The following is a 17,534-nucleotide window of genomic DNA, read 5'->3' on the forward strand; positions in this document are numbered from 1 at the left end:
GGAGTACTTGTGGCACCTTAGAGACTAACCAATTTATTTGAGCATAAGCTTTCGTGAGCTACAGCTCACTTCATCGGCTGCGATGAAGTGAGCTGTAGCTCACGAAAGCTTATGCTCAGATAAATTGGTTAGTCTCTAAGGTGCCACAAGTACTCCTTTTCTTTTTGCGAATACAGACTAACACGGCTGTTACTCTGAAACCTTTTATTTCTTAGGTAACCAACTTTGATCTGTACACTTATTACTTATTACTGTACACTTAAAATCTACCTGTCTGTAGTTAATAAATCTGTTTTATATTTTACCTAAAACAGTGCTTTTGGCTGAAGTGCTTGGGAAATCTGCTCAGGGTGCAAGGGCTGGTGCACGTCCACTTTCCTTTGTAGAAGTGTTAGACTGGGTAATAAACTTACACTGTGGATGTCTGTTTAAGTGCAGAACCTGCCAGAGGCTTATAGCTTGTCACAGCATCACAGTGTGAGAAGGAGCCCAGACTGATAGGACAGAGGGCTCGGCTTACCCCAGTTCCAGGTTGTAGCCCGGGAACCCATCACACTTTGACCACATGTTTTGCAGCTGGTTCTTGGCACAGGCCAGTTCCCCAGCACCTCACTTTGAGACCAGCAAGCACCTGGAAGACTTTACCCCAAATCCCACATATGAAATCAGAGATCATAGAATCATAGAATATCAGGGTTGGAAGGGACCTCAGGAGGTCATCTAGTCCAACCCCCTGCTCAAAGCAGGACCAATCCCCAATCAAATCATCCCAGCCAAGGCTTTGTCAAGCCTGACCTTAAAAACTTCCAAGGAAGGAGATTCTACCACCTCCCTAGGTAACGCATTCCAGTGTTTCACCACCCTCCTAGTGAAAAAGTTTTTCCTAATATCCAACCTAAACCTCCCCCACTGCAACTTGAGACCATTACTCCTCGTTCTGTCATCTGCTACCATTGAGAACAGTCTAGAGCCATCCTCTTTGGAACCCCCTCTCAGGTAGTTGAAAGCAGCTATCAAATCCCCCCTCATTCTTCTCTTCTGCAGACTAAACAATCCCAGCTCCCTCAGCCTCTCCTCATAAGTCATGTGTTCCAGACCCCTAATCATTTTTGTTGCCCTTCGCTGGACTCTCTCCAATTTTTCCACATCCTTCTTGTAGTGTGGGGCCCAAAACTGGACACAGTACTCCAGATGAGGCCAGATGTAAAAACTGAAACAGCTGTAGCATTTCATCCCAAGAAAGCCTTGCTTTCACTCTGAGGGAGAAAGGCCCACAGGTGGAGTCCCCTTTTGAGCCTGTGGAAAGGGACTGCAACTCACCAATTGCTGTATTTGCTGACTGCTCTCTGGGTCTGCTACCACACTTTTTGGAGGAAAGTTTTCATACTCCTCAGAGGCTTGTCCCAAAGGTAGCACTCCTGGCTCCACCTGGAAGGGAAGAAAGTGATCCCAGAGGGATATGAGAGAGAATCAGGGTAACAGCACAACCTGATTGTCAAGGGGAGGACAGCTTTGCTTCCAGCACAGTCTAACCTACAGCCCAGAATGCTAACAGCCCAGGAGAACATTTTCTTTCTCTCTGAAATCAGCCAGCAGAATGAGTCATGCTAGAGATGTCAATAAAGGAAAATAAGTGTTTCTATTATATCACATTGCACACCTTCCTGGAGCTTAGTGAGATTTTTCATGGATGAGGGAGTTCCTAGGAAAACCCAGGTGCTGCAGGCAGTGGTGCTGGTGATCCACTAGAAGAAGCTTTTCCTTCTGAATCAGCTGACCCCAATGTCCCAGTAAGGTGTTAGTGGATGCTGTGATGGCTGAGGCCTTCTAATGACAGCTATGGGTCTTGGCATTTCTCACCAGAAAATAAGTATGTCCTCAGCAGATTCCAATGTGGGGCAGGAAAGGTGTCTGGTATTTTGCTGTCCTCAGCAAAGTTCAATATACACATTCTCCTTCCATCCATCCATTCTGTCCCAGCCAAGGTTTGACCTTTTTTCATTGAGTTACCGTCACGGAAAAATCTCATATAATTTAATATGGATAAAACTAATACAGTGCTATGGAAATTACTCTAAATAGCTACAGAATTTAATACAGAATGTGCTCTCCTTTCCACTTAATTTTTAAGCCTCCTGTCACATAGCTGCATCTATGGGATAAGCTGTGCTTTCTCTTTTCCTGACTAGCTAAAGCACGGGAAGCCTTGGGGAATTCCCTGTATTTCAGTTGATTTGCTTTCTGTGTTTTGTGACAGTTTGGTGACTAATAAACAAGCCCTGAGGAAAGGGCCTTAAAGACGTCAGGCTAGGAGCTTTATGTCTATTCCTTTAATTGTGGAACCACCACCAGCTCACTCAACCAAGTATAATAGATAATTATGGAAACATCGCATAGCCACTCCATAGTTATGGCTACATTTTAAAATGGGGCATTATGATCAGCTCTGAGCAGACATCCTGTGTAACCCAGGCAAGAGACCTTGTGATTCCTGCATCAAACCTATAATTTCTGTCTGAGCTACAGCATATAGTTTAGAACAGTGGTCACCAACCGGTCGATCATGATGGACTAGTCAATCCTGGAGACTCTCCCAGTTGATTGCAATCTCTGGCCGCTAAAAATCCAGTGGCGCAGCAGGGCTGCCGGGAACGGGGAACTGTGGCCAGTGGGAGCTGCGGGGGGCAGTGCTTGCAGACAGGAGCAGTGCACGGAGACCCCTGCCCACCATCCCACACACACACACACGGGCTGCGGGGGCGTGCTCGCCGTTTCTGGGAGCAGCGTGGGGCCGGGGCAGCAGGGAGCCACTCTAGCCCTGCAGGGAGCCACTCTAGCCCTGCTGAGCCACCAACCAAGAGCCGCCCGAGGTAACTGCCGCCCAGCGGGAGCCCGCACACCAACCCCAGACCCCTCCTGGAGCCAGTACCCCATACCCCCTCCTGCACTCCAACACTCTGACCCAGCCTGGAGCCCCCTCCTGCACCCAAACTCCCTCCCAGAGCTTGCACCCCTCAGCCCCTCCTGCACCCAACTCCCTGACCCAGGCTCAGCCTGAAGCCCCCTCCCACACTCCAAACCCCTCAGCTCCAGCCCAGAGTCCGTATCCCCTCCCGAACCCCAACCCCCTGCCCCAGCCCGGTGAAAGTGGGTGAGGGAGAGCGAGCAACGGAGGGAAGAGCGGATGGAGTGAGTGGGTCAGGGCTTCAGAGAAGGGACGGGGCCTCGGGGAAGGGGTAGGGTAGATCCTGGATTGCACTTACATTCAAAAAGTAATCATATGCATAAAAAGGTTGGAGACCACTGCTTTACAAAGACATTAATTTTGATTTAAAGGCTCTAAAACACAGCGACTCCACCACATCCCTTGGTAATCTGTTCCAATGGTTAATTCTCCTCACTGTTAAAAATGTGCACCTTAATTCTAGTTTGAATTTGTCTACTTCAACTTCCAAGCACTGGATCTCATTCTGCCTTTGTCTTCCAGACTAAAGAGCAATCTGCTATCAGAAATCTTCTCCCCATGTAAGTACTTATACGCACGAGCGGCAGGTTTGTATAATTTTTGGTGGTGCCCAAATGGATCCGTCCCATCCATAGGACAGACCAGGGCAACCGCCCCGGGCCCTGCACTTTGGGGGGCCCTGCGCTTCAGGGGGATGCGGGATCCAGGGTGGCCTGGGGGTTAGCGGGGTGCCTGGCGCTGACAGCAGCAAGCAACCCTGCTCCGCCCCGCGTCTTCCCACCCCACTCCCACTCCACCTCTTCCCTGAAGCCCCCGCCCCTGAGCAATGCCGGGAGCCAGCGAGGTGGAGCAGAGCGGGCTGGGGCTGGGGCTGGGGCTGGGGCTGGGGCCAGGTCACTTGCTGCTGCCCGCGCCAGGCCCCCCGCTAACTCCCCAGGCCACCCTGGACCCCGTGACCCCCTGAAGCACAAGGCAGGGGTAGGCACCACCATGTTGTGCGACAAACACTTGACAGAATTACCGGACTTGGTGACGGACATTGGGGGTGGGGGGGTATTATGTTATTCAATCATTCAACCCATAAAATAGCACACATTTTGCCACACAAAAAAACCCCCCAGTAACCTAGCTAATAATAATAACAATAATAATAATAAATTCAACTCATATAATTAATGAAAAATGTGTGTATACTGCAGGGGTCGGCAACCTTTCACAAGTGGTGTGCCGAGTCTTCATTTATTCACTCTAATTGAAGGTTTCGCATGCCAGTCATACATTTTAACGTTTTTAGAAGGTCTCTTTCTATAAGTCTATAATATATAACTAAACTATTGTTGTATGTAAAGTAAATAAGGTTTTTAAAATGTTTAAGAAGCTTCATTTGAAATTAAATTAAAATGCAGAGCCCCCCAGACCAGTGGCCAGGACCCGGGCAGTGTGAGTGCCACTGAACATCAGCTCGCATGCTGCCTTTGGCACACATGCCATAGGTTGCCTACCCCTGGTCTACTGTATATGAGATTATATGAGAAATGAAAATGAGCTTGCTTTGGGATTTTACAAGGTACTTATATCATTTAAACACTTTTGGTACCTTGAGTAAGGATAACGCTTCTTGCAAATCACATAAATAGGGAACCCATGGTCCCCTTCCCTCACCCCATTGCAAAGGCACAGGGGTTATTGCTGGCTGAACTAGGGCTGCAGAAAACCCTATGGACAAAACATATGGAAAGAAGAGGATCAATTTATACAGAGGGCTGACAGGGACTCCCATAGTGCTTTAATTAACACTTAATAAATACATAAAATTAAATACATTTCAGAGATAAGAACCTGTAATGACAGACTTTACTTCATGAGAAGCTCCAGAGAAAGAAGACCCAGAGGGAGTAATGGTAGGGGCAATCCTAGGGAGACCAAAGGGGCTGGTAGAGAGAGCAGACAGAGAACAAGGGAAGAGGCAGTGTCACTGCAGGGTTGACCCAGTCTTCTGCCTCTCTCCTGTGGGTGGGAACACTTGTCACTATCACTATAGGAGGGAACAATAGAATGGACTGCCCAGAAGAATGAATGACTTGAGGACAATTGCTTGAAGGGACCCTTACCCTTGCAGAGATTTTCTAGCTCCGACATTTACATTTCTACACAGGGTGGTTTGGCCCACAGAAATAAAAATCTACACATCTTCCATGTGGTTTTGGACCAATGGAAAAAACCAGGTACAATTCAAGTGACTTTTAAAATTGCCTATGAAACCGAGTTAACAAAATAAATGAGCTTATGAACAACCAGAAAATATACTTCTCAAGTGAAAAAACTATACATGGACTTCTTTGCAAAGAAACTGTAAGTTTTCTTACAAGAAAAACCACAAACTGTCTGGAAAGGAAGAGTCGATTGAATTACTTGCCTCAGTGAAATTAAATACCCAGAGAATTGCTGGGCCTGTGATGACGACGACTGGGGCTTGCTCACCTGTGGCTCCCCCTCCCCGTGCTGTGGAGGCACGGCCAGGCAGGTCTGCATCTGCAAGCAGGCTCCCTGCCTCAGGTGCAGCTCCCTTTGGCCGCACTGACCAACAGACTGGGAGCCTTCCAGCCAATGGGCTGGGGGGAGGGGGAAGGCAAAGGGGGAGATTTTAGGGAGCAGGGGGGAGGGGAGCGGTCTCTGGGGGCACAAAGGGGGGGACTCTCTGGAGAGGGGTGACAGGGGCACAGGGGCCATTGGGGGTCTCTGCGGGGCGGGGGGACAGATGGACAGAGCCAGCCGCAGCCCGAGTCTGCTCTGCAGGGGGGTGTTGCTATAGCCCCCTCAGGAAGCACTCTCTGTACTGTGTATTTTATGCCAGCCCCGGGGGTGCCCATCACTGCTCCTTTCCCCGGCCCACAGCTCCATCTGTCTGTCCTCACAACCTCCCGGCTGTGTCTGTGTGTCTGTCTCACAGCGACAGACTCCTGCTGCTCCCTCTCTGCCTGGGCCTGAGAGCCGCTGCCTGCGGCTCCCTCCCACTCCCCGCTGTGGAGCCATGGCCAGGCAGCTCTGGCGCCCGCCCCTGCAGCTCCCATTGGCCGGGGTTCCCAGCCAATGGGCTGGGAGCTGGGTCAGCGCTGGGGCCTCTCCGCAGCACACAGCGACTCCAGGGACGGGGGGTGCTGCCCCAGAGGTGAGAGTGCCCCATGTTGCTGCCCCATGGCACGGGGTCCCCCAAAGCACGGGGCCTAGGGCCTAAACATTGGTGGAGCTGGGCCCACCTTCATGAATATTGACGGACCATGGGCACCACAGACCCATATAACTCGCCACCTATGCTTATACGCTGTTATCCAGTCCCCTCTTAAAGTTCCGGCGGAAAAACGAAATGCATTGAATTTCTTTATTGTGTGACAAGTTTTCTAAACGTTGAATCAATCTTGTATGTAAAAACACAAGAATCAAAAACACCAGTGCTACAGCTACCCCAATATATTGACTCTGACAAGGGTACAAGATGCTTCAGATGGAATGAACAGAATGGGCCAATTTTGAGTGATCTATCCCCAGCCATATACCCCCAGCTTCTGGCAGATGGGGGATTTAGGGACACTTGGACCATGAGGTTGCATCTCTGACCATTCTGGCTAATAGCCATTGATGGACCTATCCTCCATTAACTTACCTATTTATTTTTTGAACCCAGTTATATTTTCGGCCTTCACAACATCCTTTCACAGTCATGTAACATTTACTAATATTTCTGACTCCAAGCAGTAGCTGGGGGAGAGAGAGCTGGGCACATTGCAGATTTTGCAACTGACCCTCCCCTCTACTGCTTGGAGTCTCCAGCTTACACAGACATCTCAGTTTTTTAATTTTCAGCTAGCTGTCTGCAGGCTTCCCTCAACTCTGGTTTGTGTCTGGCTGGATTTCTTGAGCAACTTAGCTGAATTTCTGTTGGAGACTGTTTGCTGTCTGATGCAATGGAAGGAAAACCCAAAATAAAATAAAAGCACTAAACAAATGGAACTGGAGTATCATTTAAGGGAGAAATTGGGCCAGATGTAATTTCTCAGACAAAAGAGCTTCTAAGGAAGTTACACGAGCCCCTTTCCCTGTTAGTTTCACACAGGTGCTATACATGCCTGCACCACCCAAGAGCACATTAGCTGAATGGCAACTAATGGCAATGGCATTCACCAATGGCTGAAAGAGGGTTGAAAAAGAACATCTGCTTCCACACAGGTCACAACCTAATCCCAGGAGAATGTTGACAAACTGAAGAGGGTTCAGACAAGAGCCACCAGAATGATTAAAGGATTAGAAAGCCTGCTTTATATTGATAGGCTCAAGGAGCTCAATTGATTTAGCTTAACAAACAGAATGCTAAGGGGCAGCGTAATCACAGTCTATAACAGGGGTGGCCAACCTGTTGCGCCGGAAGCTCTGCAGAAGTTAATTCGCGGCTCCTTGTCTAGGCACCGACTCCAGGGCTGGAGCTACAGGCGCCAACTTTCCAATGTGCCGGGGGGGGGGGCCTCACTGCTCAACCCCTGGCTCTGCCACAGGCTCTGCCCCCACTCCACCCCTTGCCACCCCCTCCCCTGAGCCTGCCGTGCCCTCGCTCCTCGCCCTCCCCCTCTCCCCAAGAGCCTCCTGCATGCCACGAAACAGCTGACTGGGAGGTGTGGGGAAGGAGGGGGAGATGCTGATTGGCGGGGTGGGCGGGAGGCGCTGGGAGCAGGGGATGGGGAGCAGTTGCGGGGCAGCTGAATTTGACTGTGGCTCTTTAGTAATGTACATTGGCACAGGCGCCAACTTTCCTTGGCGCTGGTGGGTGTTCGTGCCCCCCCTGGCCCCACCCCAACTCTGCCCCCTCCCTGCTCCTATTGGACCCCTCCCCAAATCCCCACCCTGGCCCCGCCTCTTCCCCAAGCGTGCCGCGTTCCTCCTCCTCCCTCCTAGCACCTGCCACGCGAAACAGCGATTTCATGGCACAAGTGCTGGGAGGGAGGGGAGAGAAGCAGGACGCGGCGTTGCGCTCACGGGAGGAGGCAGAGGTGAGCTGGGGCGTGGGGTGCAGAACACCCACCAATTTTTCCCTGTGGGTGCTCCAGCCCCAGAGTAGCCACGAAGTCGCTGCCTATGTACACTGGTAAATTCTGGCTCCTTCTCAGACTCAGGTTGGCCACCCCTGGTCTATAAATACCTACTTGGGGAACAGATATTTGATACTGGGCTCTCCAGTCTAGCAGAGACAGGTCTAACATAGAATCATGGAAGATTAGGGTTGGAAGAGACCTCAGGAGCTCATCTAGTCCAACCCCCTGCTCAAAGCAGGACCAATCCAAACTAAATCATCCCAGCCAGGGCTTTGTCAAGCCTGACCTTAAAAACCTCTAAGGAAGGAGACTCCACCACCTCCCTAGGTAACCCATTCCAGTGCTTCACCACCCTCCTAGTGAAAAAGTTTTTTCTAATATCCAACTTCAACCTCCCACACTGCAACTTGAGACCATTGCTCCTTGTTCTGTCATCTGCTACCACTGAGAACAGCCGAGCTCCATCCTTTTTGGAACCCCCCTTCAGGTAGTTGAAGGCTGCTATCAAATCCCCCCTCACTCTTCTCTTCTGCAGACTAAATAACCCCAGTTCCCTCAGCCTCTCCTCATAAGTCATGTGCCGCAGCCCCCTAATCATTTTTGTTGTCCTCCACTGGACTCTCTCCAGTCTGTCCACATCCTTTCTTTAGTGGTGGGCCCAAAACTGGACACAATATTCCAGATATGGCTTCATCAGTGCCGAATAGAGGGGAATAATCACTTCCCTAGATTTGCTGCCAATACCCCTACTAATGCAGCCCAATATGCCGTTGGCCTTCTTGGCAACAAGGGCACACTGTTGACTCATATCCAGCTTCTCGTCCACTGTAACCCCCAGGTCCTTTTCTGCAGAACTGCCGCTTAGCCAGTCTGTCCCCAGTGTGTAGCAGTGCATGGGATTCTTCCGTCCTAAGTGCAGGACTCTGCACTTGTCCTTGTTGAACCTCATCAGATTTCTTTTGGCCCAATCCTCCAACTTGTTTAGGTCACTCTGAACCCTATCCCTATCCTCCAGCGCATCTACCTCTCCCCCAGCTTAGTGTCATCACAAACTTGCTGAGGGTGTGTCATAAATATAAAGGAAAGGGTAAACCCCTTTAAAATCCCTCCTGGCCAGAGGAAAAATCCTCTCAGCTGTAAAGGGTTAAGAAGCTAAAGGTAACCTCGCTGGCACCTGACCAAAATGACCAATGAGGAGACAAGATACTTTCAAAAGCTGGGAGGAGGGAGAGAAACAAAGGGTCTAGGTCTGTCTGTATGCTGCTTTTGCCGGGGATAGAACAGGAATGGAGTCTTAGAACTTTTAGTAAGTAATCTAGCTAGGTATGTGTTAGATTATGATTTCTTTAAATGGCTGAGAAAAGAACTGTGCTGAATAGAATGACTATTCCTGTCTGTGTGTCTTTTTTGTAACTTAAGGTTTTGCCTAGAGGGATTCTCTATGTTTTTAATCTAATTACCCTGTAAGGTATCTACCATCCTGATTTTACAGAGGTGATTCCTTTACTTCTATTAAAAGTCTTCTTGTAAGAAAACTGAATGCTTTTTCATTGTTCTCAGATCCAAGGGTTTGGGTCTGTGGTCACCTACGCAAATTGGTGAGGCTTTTTACCAAACCTTCCCCAGGAAATGGGGTGCAAGGGTTGGGAGGATTTTGGGGGGAAAGACGTGTCCAAACTACGTTTCCCAGTAAACCCAGTTAGAGTTTGGTGGTGGCAGTGGAGATCCAGGGTCAAAGGATAAAATTAATTTGTACCTTGGGGAAGTTTTAACCTAAGCTGGTGAAAGTAAGCTTAGGAGGTTTTCATGCAGGTCCCCACATCTGTACCCTAGAGTTCAGAGTGGGGGAGGAACCTTGACAGGGTGCAATCCATGCCATCCTCCAGATCATTAATGAAGATGTTGAACAAAACCGGCCCAAGGACAGACCCCTGGGGCACTCCACTTGACACCGGCTGCCAACTAGAGATAGAGCCGTTGATCACTACCTGTTGAGCCCAATGATCTAGCCAACTTTCTATCCACCTTACAGTCCCAACCATACTTCTTTAACTTGCTGGCAAGAATACTGTGGGAGACAGTATCAAAAGCTTTGCTAAAATCAAGGTATATCATGTCCACCGCTTTCCCCATATCCACAGAGCCAGTTATCTCATCATAGAAGGCAATCAGCTTGGTCAGGCATGACTTGCCCTTGGTGAATCCATGTTGACTGTTCCTGATCACCTTCCTCTCCTCCAAGTGCTTCAAAATGGATTCCTTGAGGAGCTGCTCCATGATTTTTCTGGGGACTGAGGTGAGGCTGACGGGTCTGTAGTTCCCTGGATTGTTCTTTTCCCCTTTTTAAAAGATGGGTACTACATTTGCCTTTTTCCAATCATCTGGCACCTCCCCTGATCATCACAAATTTTCAAAGATAACGGCCAATGGCTCTGCAATCACATCAGCCAACTCCCTCAGCACCCTCGGATACACTGCATCCAACCCGATGGACTTGTGTATGTCCAGCTTTTCTAAATAGCCCTTAACCTGTTCTTTCACCACTGAGGGCTGCTCACCTCCTCTCCATACTGTGCTGCCCAGTGCAGCAGTCTGGGAGCTGACCTTGTCAGTGAAGACTGAGGCAAAAAAAGCACTGAGTACTTCAGCTTCTTCCACATCATCTACATGGTCCAATGGCTGGAAGTTTGGCAAATTCAGACTGGAAATCTGGCACACGTTTAACAGTGAGAGAAATCAACATTGGAACAACTTAACAAGGGTCTTGGTGGATTCTCAATCACTGACAATTTTTAAATCAAGATGGGATTTTTTTTCTAAAAAGTAAACACTAGAGAATTCTGTCTGGGCAGGTCTCTGGCCTGTGTCACAGAGGCGGCCAGACTAGATGCTCACAGTGGTCCCAGCTGGCCTTGGAATGGATACATCTATGAATCCCTCCATCCTAGCCTGGGGCCTTTGTTCCCATCAGACAGAAACGGAGGTGGGTAACTAAGACTTTGTAGTGCAGCAGCCTGCGGGAGGGCAGCAGGCTCTGGCAGGATGTTCTTTGGCTGGTCCTTATTTTAACCCTCCTGTGCAGACACAACGGTGCAGTGATGCTGTTCAAATCTGCCTGGCGAGCAGGGCGCGCGTGGGGGCAAGGGCGCTGCCCGGGAGAGGAGGGGGGACTGCCCCAGGGCAGGAGCCGGCGGCGGAGGCTGTTTCGGGAGGGGGCCGAGCGGCGCAGCGGGGTGGCGAGTGTCTGGTGCCCGGGAACGCGCGGGGGCAGCTCGGGCCAGGCCCCGGCAGCGGAGCTGAGCGCACAGAGCCCTAAGGAAGCGGGCCGGGCCGGGCCGGGCCAAGAACCACCTGCTCCGGCCCGGAGGGCCCGGGCACCGCTCCCCCAGCCCGCCCTGTGGCCCCGGAGAGGGCTCCGCGCCTACCTGGGTCCGGAGCCGCTGGGGCGGGTCGGGAGCCGCGTCCTGCCCGGCGGCGGAGCGCTGCGGGCCGGCGCAGCGGACTGAGCGGGCCGTACCACTGGCCCGGCGGGGGGCGCTGGCCGCGGGCGCGGCCCCGTTGCCAGCGGCGGGAGCAGAGCGCCCCTGCCCCGGCCGCTCGGCAGCCGGCGCTCGGCCGGGCGGGGCTGCCGGGGCCGAGCAGTGGCTCTGGGGCGGCGAGGGCCGGCCCCGGTGCCCAGCCGCGCTAGGAGCAGCGCACAGCCCAGGGCAGCTCCTGGCTCCAGCTCCGCGAGCCCCGGGCGCAGTCTGGATGTGCCTGGGAAGCAGAGGCCTGGTGCTGGAGGGGCGTGTGGGGCCGTTCCACACCCCGAACCTTCTCCGCACTCAGCCAGGCTCTGGGGTCTGCAGGCCTGGGTGGGAATGGCAGGAGCACAGGCTCTGCCAAGGGATTTGTAGCCCTTCCTGCTTCTCCCCGAATCTCCAGTAGCCACACTGGCTGAGCCCAGAGGTCCAGGGACAGTGTCCCACCAACACACAAAACAGAGGGAACTTCTCAAAGGATGGCAGGCCCCACCCATCGCAGCCCGTTCCCCTGGCCCGGCTCCAGTTCCACTGCAGAAATGCTGTCCGTGGATTCAGCACTTCCACCCTTCCCAACAATGCCCCCTTCCATGGCCCACCCGCTTTGCAGTGCCACTTGCCTTATGCTTTTTAACCTACTGTCTTCTCTTGCACTCATGCAGCTGTCACACAACCCAGACTCCCACTTCAGCTGCCCTGCTACATTTCCTAGAGAGAATAAAGCCTGGGATGGTTGGTTTGTGTCTGGGAAATTCTGCATCTGGAGTTCAAGTTGGGAGGAGTTGGGTAGGGTGGAGTGGAAAGGGAGTTTGGTGTCTGCTGATGATCGGTTTTTAGTTAGGACTGTGTTAGTTACTAACTAAACATGAAAATTTGTATCTAAAGGCCTCATTTGTAATGTCACTATTCCAAATTTGTTTTACTTCTCATATACATAGCACTGAGGAACACGCGAAAACAATTCCTCAAAACACTCAGCCTGCTACCAATAATCCTACAGGTAATAACAGGAGTATATTGCTATCTGCAGCACCAAAGTAAAAGGGCCAAACTACCACACCATATTTCATGTTATGCTTCAATATAAGATTGTGTCACGTGTACACATACATGGGCAGTGGGTATAATAGGCCAGAGGAGGCTGCCTGCCCCAGCCCTGCCATGGCTGCGACCACCAGACCTCCAGTTGCAGGCTTTGGTGGTGACGTTTTTGTTTTATTATGCCCCATGCAGGTTCCAGGGTGGCTGAGGAGGCACATTAAAAGGCTCTTCAGCCGCCCCAGAACCTGCATGGGCCATATCAAAAGCATCTTCTAAGTAACAGAAACTTTTCCCCTGAGTGGGTTGGGTCCAAGGAGTGGAGGCATGGTGCAGCTTCAGCCATCCTGTGGCTCCTTGGGTGGGGCTTGGGGCTTCGGCCAGCCAAGTGGGGGCACACTCTGGGCTGCAGCCAGCCCAGAGCATCTCCAGCCAAGGCAGGGAGTGCTCAGGGCTCCTGTGGCCAGGGGTGTGTGCTCTGGGCGTGGTGGGGAGGGCTTGTGGTTCCGGTCACATGGGGGACAGGGGGTCTCAGGGCTCTGGCCATGGGGAGGGTGCAGGTGGAAGGGGCGGAGCCAGGGGCTAGCCTCCCCAAATGCGGGCTCTACCTGCCGTCGTGTACACATATATACCCATATACACTACAAAAGTATACATCATATCCATATTATTCATATGTATTAATTATCTGGTAGTGCCTCCAAGGTTCAATCATAAAACTACATTCCTCAATCAAAGTCCCAGGCCTAACATTGTCAGGCCCACCATAAGAGACGACACATGATTGGAAAATAAAATCCGTCCATCAGTCATATAAGGAAATGTGGAAACTAAGGGACAGATGGGGCATCAATGTGTGGATGGAAAAGTAAGGTGGCCACATAAAAGTGTTTAGCCCATTGGGTGATCTTCAGTCCACACATGATGCTTTTCGGGAATGATGGGTAAACATCCTCCCCATAAAAAAAAAAAAGTGGGGGAATGTAGTAGGAAGAGAGCCTGAGACATAAGCCCTTGTATCAAAGGCTTGGTATGAGGCAGGACCTGCTCACAGAATCTGGCAAGAACAGGGCTGATATTACAGAAATACACATTCCTAAGAAGTGCTAGTCACAGGGTGCTCATGCAAACACATCCCAATATCAAGGAGTACCAGAACATCCCAATATCAAGGATTGTCTGCTACTTGCCAGGAGCTAGGATTCACGATGTGATGGAGAGACTGCTGAGACTCATCAAGCCCTCGGATCGCTACCCCTTCCTGCTTCTCCACGTGGGCACCACTGATACTGCCAAGAATGACCTTGAGCGGATCACTGCAGACTACATGGCCCAGGGAAGAAGGATAAAGGAGTTTGAGGCGCAAGTGATGTTGTCGTCCATCCTCCCTGTTGAAGGAAAAGGTCTGGGTAGAGACTGTCGAATCGTGGAAGTCAACAAATGGCGACGCAGGTGGTGTCAGAGAGAAGGCTTTGGATTCTTTGACCATGGGAGGGTGTTCCAAGGAGGAGGACTGCTAGGCAGAGATGGGCTCTACCTAATGAAGAGAGGGAAGAGCATCTTCGGACGCAGGCTGGCTAACCTAGTGAGGAGGGCTTTAAACTAGGTTCACCTGGAGAAGGAGACCAAAGCCCTGAGGTAAGTGGGGACATGGGATACCGGGAGGAAGCACGAGCAGGAGAGCACAAGAGGGGAGAGCTCCTGCCTCATACTAAGAAAGCAGGACAATCAGCGAGTTATCTCAAGTGCCTATACACAAATGCAAGAAGCCTGGGAAACAAGCAGGGAGAACCGGAAGTCCTGGCACAGTCAAGGAATTATGATGTGACTGGAATAACAGAGACTTGGTGGGATAACTCACATGACTGGAGTACTGTCATGGATGGATATAAACTGTTCAGGAAGGACAGGCAGGGCAGAAAAGGTGGGGGAGTTGCATTGTATGACTGCTCAGAGCTCCGGTATGAAACTGCAGAAAAAACCTGAGAGTCTCTGGATTAAGTTTAGAAGTGTGAGCAACAAGGGTGATGTCGTGGTGGGAGTCTGCTATAGACCACCAGACCAGGGGGATGAGGTGGACGAGGTTTCTTCCGGCAACTCACAGAAGTTACTAGATCGCACGCCCTGGTTCTCATGGGAGACTTCAATCACCCTGATATCTGCTGGGAGAGCAATACAGTGGTGCACAGACAATCCAGGAAGTTTTTGGAAAGTGTAGGGGACAATTTCCTGGTGCAAGTGCTGGAGGAACCAACTAGGGGCAGAGCTCTTCTTGACCTGCTGCTCGCAAACCGGGAAGAATTAGTAGGGGAAGCAAAAGTGGATGGGAACCTGGGAGGCAGTGACCATGAGCTGGTTGAGTTCAGGATCCTGACACAGGGAAGAAAGGAGAGCAGCAGAATACAGACCCGGGACATCAGAAAAGCAGACTTTGGCTCCCTCAGGGAACTGATGGGCAGGATCCCCTGGGAGAATAACATGAGGGGGAAAGGAGTCCAGAAGAGCTGGCTGTATTTTAAAGAATCCTTATTGAGGTTACAGGGACAAACCATACCGAAGTGTAGAAAGAATAGTAAACATCGCAGGCGACCAGCTTGGCTTAACAGTGAAATCCTTGCTGATTTTAAACACAAAAAAGAAGCTTACAAGAAGTGGAAGATTGGACAAATGACCAGGGAAGAATATAAAAATATTGCTCGGGCATGCAGGAGTGAAATCAGGAAGGCCACATCACACCTGAAGTTCCAGCTAGCAAGAGATGTTAAGAGTAACAAGAAGGGTTTCTTCAGGTATGTTAGCAACAAGAAGAAAGTCAAGAAAAGTGTGGGCCCCTTACTGAATGAGGGAGGCAACCTGGTGATAGAGAATGTGGAAAAAGCTAATGTACTCAATGCTTTTTTTGCTCTGTCTTCACGGGAAGGTCAGCTCCCAGACTACTGCACTGGGCAGCACAGCATGGGGAGGAGGTGACCAGCCCTCTGTGGAGAAAGAAGTGGTTCGGGATGATTTAGAAAAGCTAGACGAGCACAAGTCCATGGGGCCGGATGCACTACATCCGAGAGTACTAAAGGAGTTGGCGGATGTGATTGCAGAGCCATTGGCCATTATCTTTGAAAACTCATGGCAATCGGGGGAGGTCCTGGAGGACTGGAAAAAGGATAATGTAGTGCCCATCTTTAAAAAAGGGAAGGAGGAGGATCCTGGGAACTACAGGCCAGTCAGCCTCACCTCAGTCCCTAGAAAAATCATGGAGCAGGTCCTCAAGGAATCAATTCTGAAGCACTTAGACGAGAGGAAAGTGATCAGGAACAGTCAGCATGGATTCACCAAGGGCAAGTCATGCCTGACTAATCTAATTGCCCTCTATGAGGAGATAACTGGCTCTGTGGATGAGGGGAAAGCAGTGGACATGTTGTTCCATGACTTTAGCAAAGCTTTTGACCCGGTCTCCCACAGTATTCTTGCCAGCAAGTTAAAGAAGTATGGGCTGGATGAATGGACTTTCAGGTGGATAGAAAGCTGGCTAGATTGTTGGGCTCAACGGGTAGTGATCAATGGCTCCATCTCTAGTTGGCAGCCGGTATCAAGTGGAGTTCCCCAAGGGTCGGTCCTGGGGCCGGTTTTGTTCAATATCTTCATAAACGATCTGGAGGATGGTGTGGATTGCACCCTCAGTAAGTTTGCAGATGACACTAAACTGGGAGGAGAGGTAGATACACTGGAGGGTAGGGATAGGATACAGAGGGCCCTAGACAAATTAGAGGATTGGGCCAAAAGAAATCTGATGAGGTTCAACAAGGACAAGTGCAGAGTCCTGCACTTAGGACGGAAGAATCCCATGCACCACTACAGACGAGGGACCGAATGGCTCGGCAGCTGTTCTGCAGAAAAGGACCTAGGGGTTTCAGTGGACGAGAAGCTGGATATGAGTCAACAGTGTGCCCTTGTTGCCAAGAAGCCCAATGGCATTTTGGGGTGTATAAGTAGGGGCATTGCCAGCAGATCGAGGGACATGATTGTTCCCCTCTATGTGACATTGGTGATGCCTCATCTGGAGTACTGTGTCCAGTTTTGGGCCCCACACTACAAAAAAAGGTGAAAAACTTGGAAAACGTCCAGCGGAGGGCAACAGAAATGATTAGGGGACTGGAACACATGACTTATGAGGAGAGGCCGAGGGAACTGGGATTGTTTAGTCTAAGGAAGAGAAGAATGAGGTGGGATTTGATAGCTGCTTTCAACTACCTGAAAGGTGGTTCCAAAGAGGATGGATCTAGACTGTTCTCAGTGGTAGGAGATGACAGAATGAGGAGTAATGGTCTCAAGTTGCAGTGGGGGAGGTTTAGGTTGGATATTAGGAAAAACTTTTTTACTAGGAGGGTGGTGAAGCACTGGAATGCGTTACCTAGGGAGGTGGTGGAATCTCCTTCCTTAGAAGTTTTTAAGGTCAGGCTTGACAAAGCCCTGGTTGGGATGATTTAGTTGGGGATTGGTCCTGCTTTGAGCAGGGGGTTGGACTAGATGACCTCCTGAGGTCCCTTCCAACCCTGATATTCTATGATTCTATGATTTTATCGTACAAAAACATTCCCCAAGGGTAACAGGAACATATTGACCCCACCTAAAGATAAGGTCACGATGACAGTACGTAATAGAAATGTTTTAATCAAACCAACATGTACACAGTGATGGGTAATAACTAGTGACATCTGGGGGCAGTAACTATGTCAAAGGGCCAGTACTAACTTGTTTTATCAGGGTATAAAGATGTATGTCAGAGGGAGTATCTTTGTCCAGCCAAGGGGAGAATGGAAAGTCCTGCCATTCACTGAGCTGCGTCCATTGTCATGAGCATACATGTCTTCGTATCCTCGTAGAGTCTGCCAGGGGCTATTACCGTGCTTCGCCAACAATAAACCTGGCCAGGCG

The 17,534-nt window shown here is 50.6% G+C and overlaps 1 protein-coding gene across 13 annotated transcripts in view; it reads right to left on the reverse strand.

The window, feature by feature from the left end:
- TSPOAP1 (TSPO associated protein 1) overlaps positions 1-17,534 on the reverse strand; it is a 233,154-nt gene that overhangs the window by 164,650 nt on the left and 50,970 nt on the right. For all 13 annotated transcript variants that reach the window (XM_074974827.1, XM_074974826.1, XM_074974834.1 and 10 more), the window contains one exon: positions 1,321-1,428. In XM_074974827.1, the coding sequence (XP_074830928.1) occupies positions 1,321-1,428 (108 nt within the window). The remainder of the gene's footprint in view (positions 1-1,320; positions 1,429-17,534) is intronic.

The sequence above is a fragment of the Natator depressus genome, chromosome 17 (assembly GCF_965152275.1).
Source record: "Natator depressus isolate rNatDep1 chromosome 17, rNatDep2.hap1, whole genome shotgun sequence".
Taxonomy (NCBI): domain Eukaryota; kingdom Metazoa; phylum Chordata; order Testudines; family Cheloniidae; genus Natator; species Natator depressus.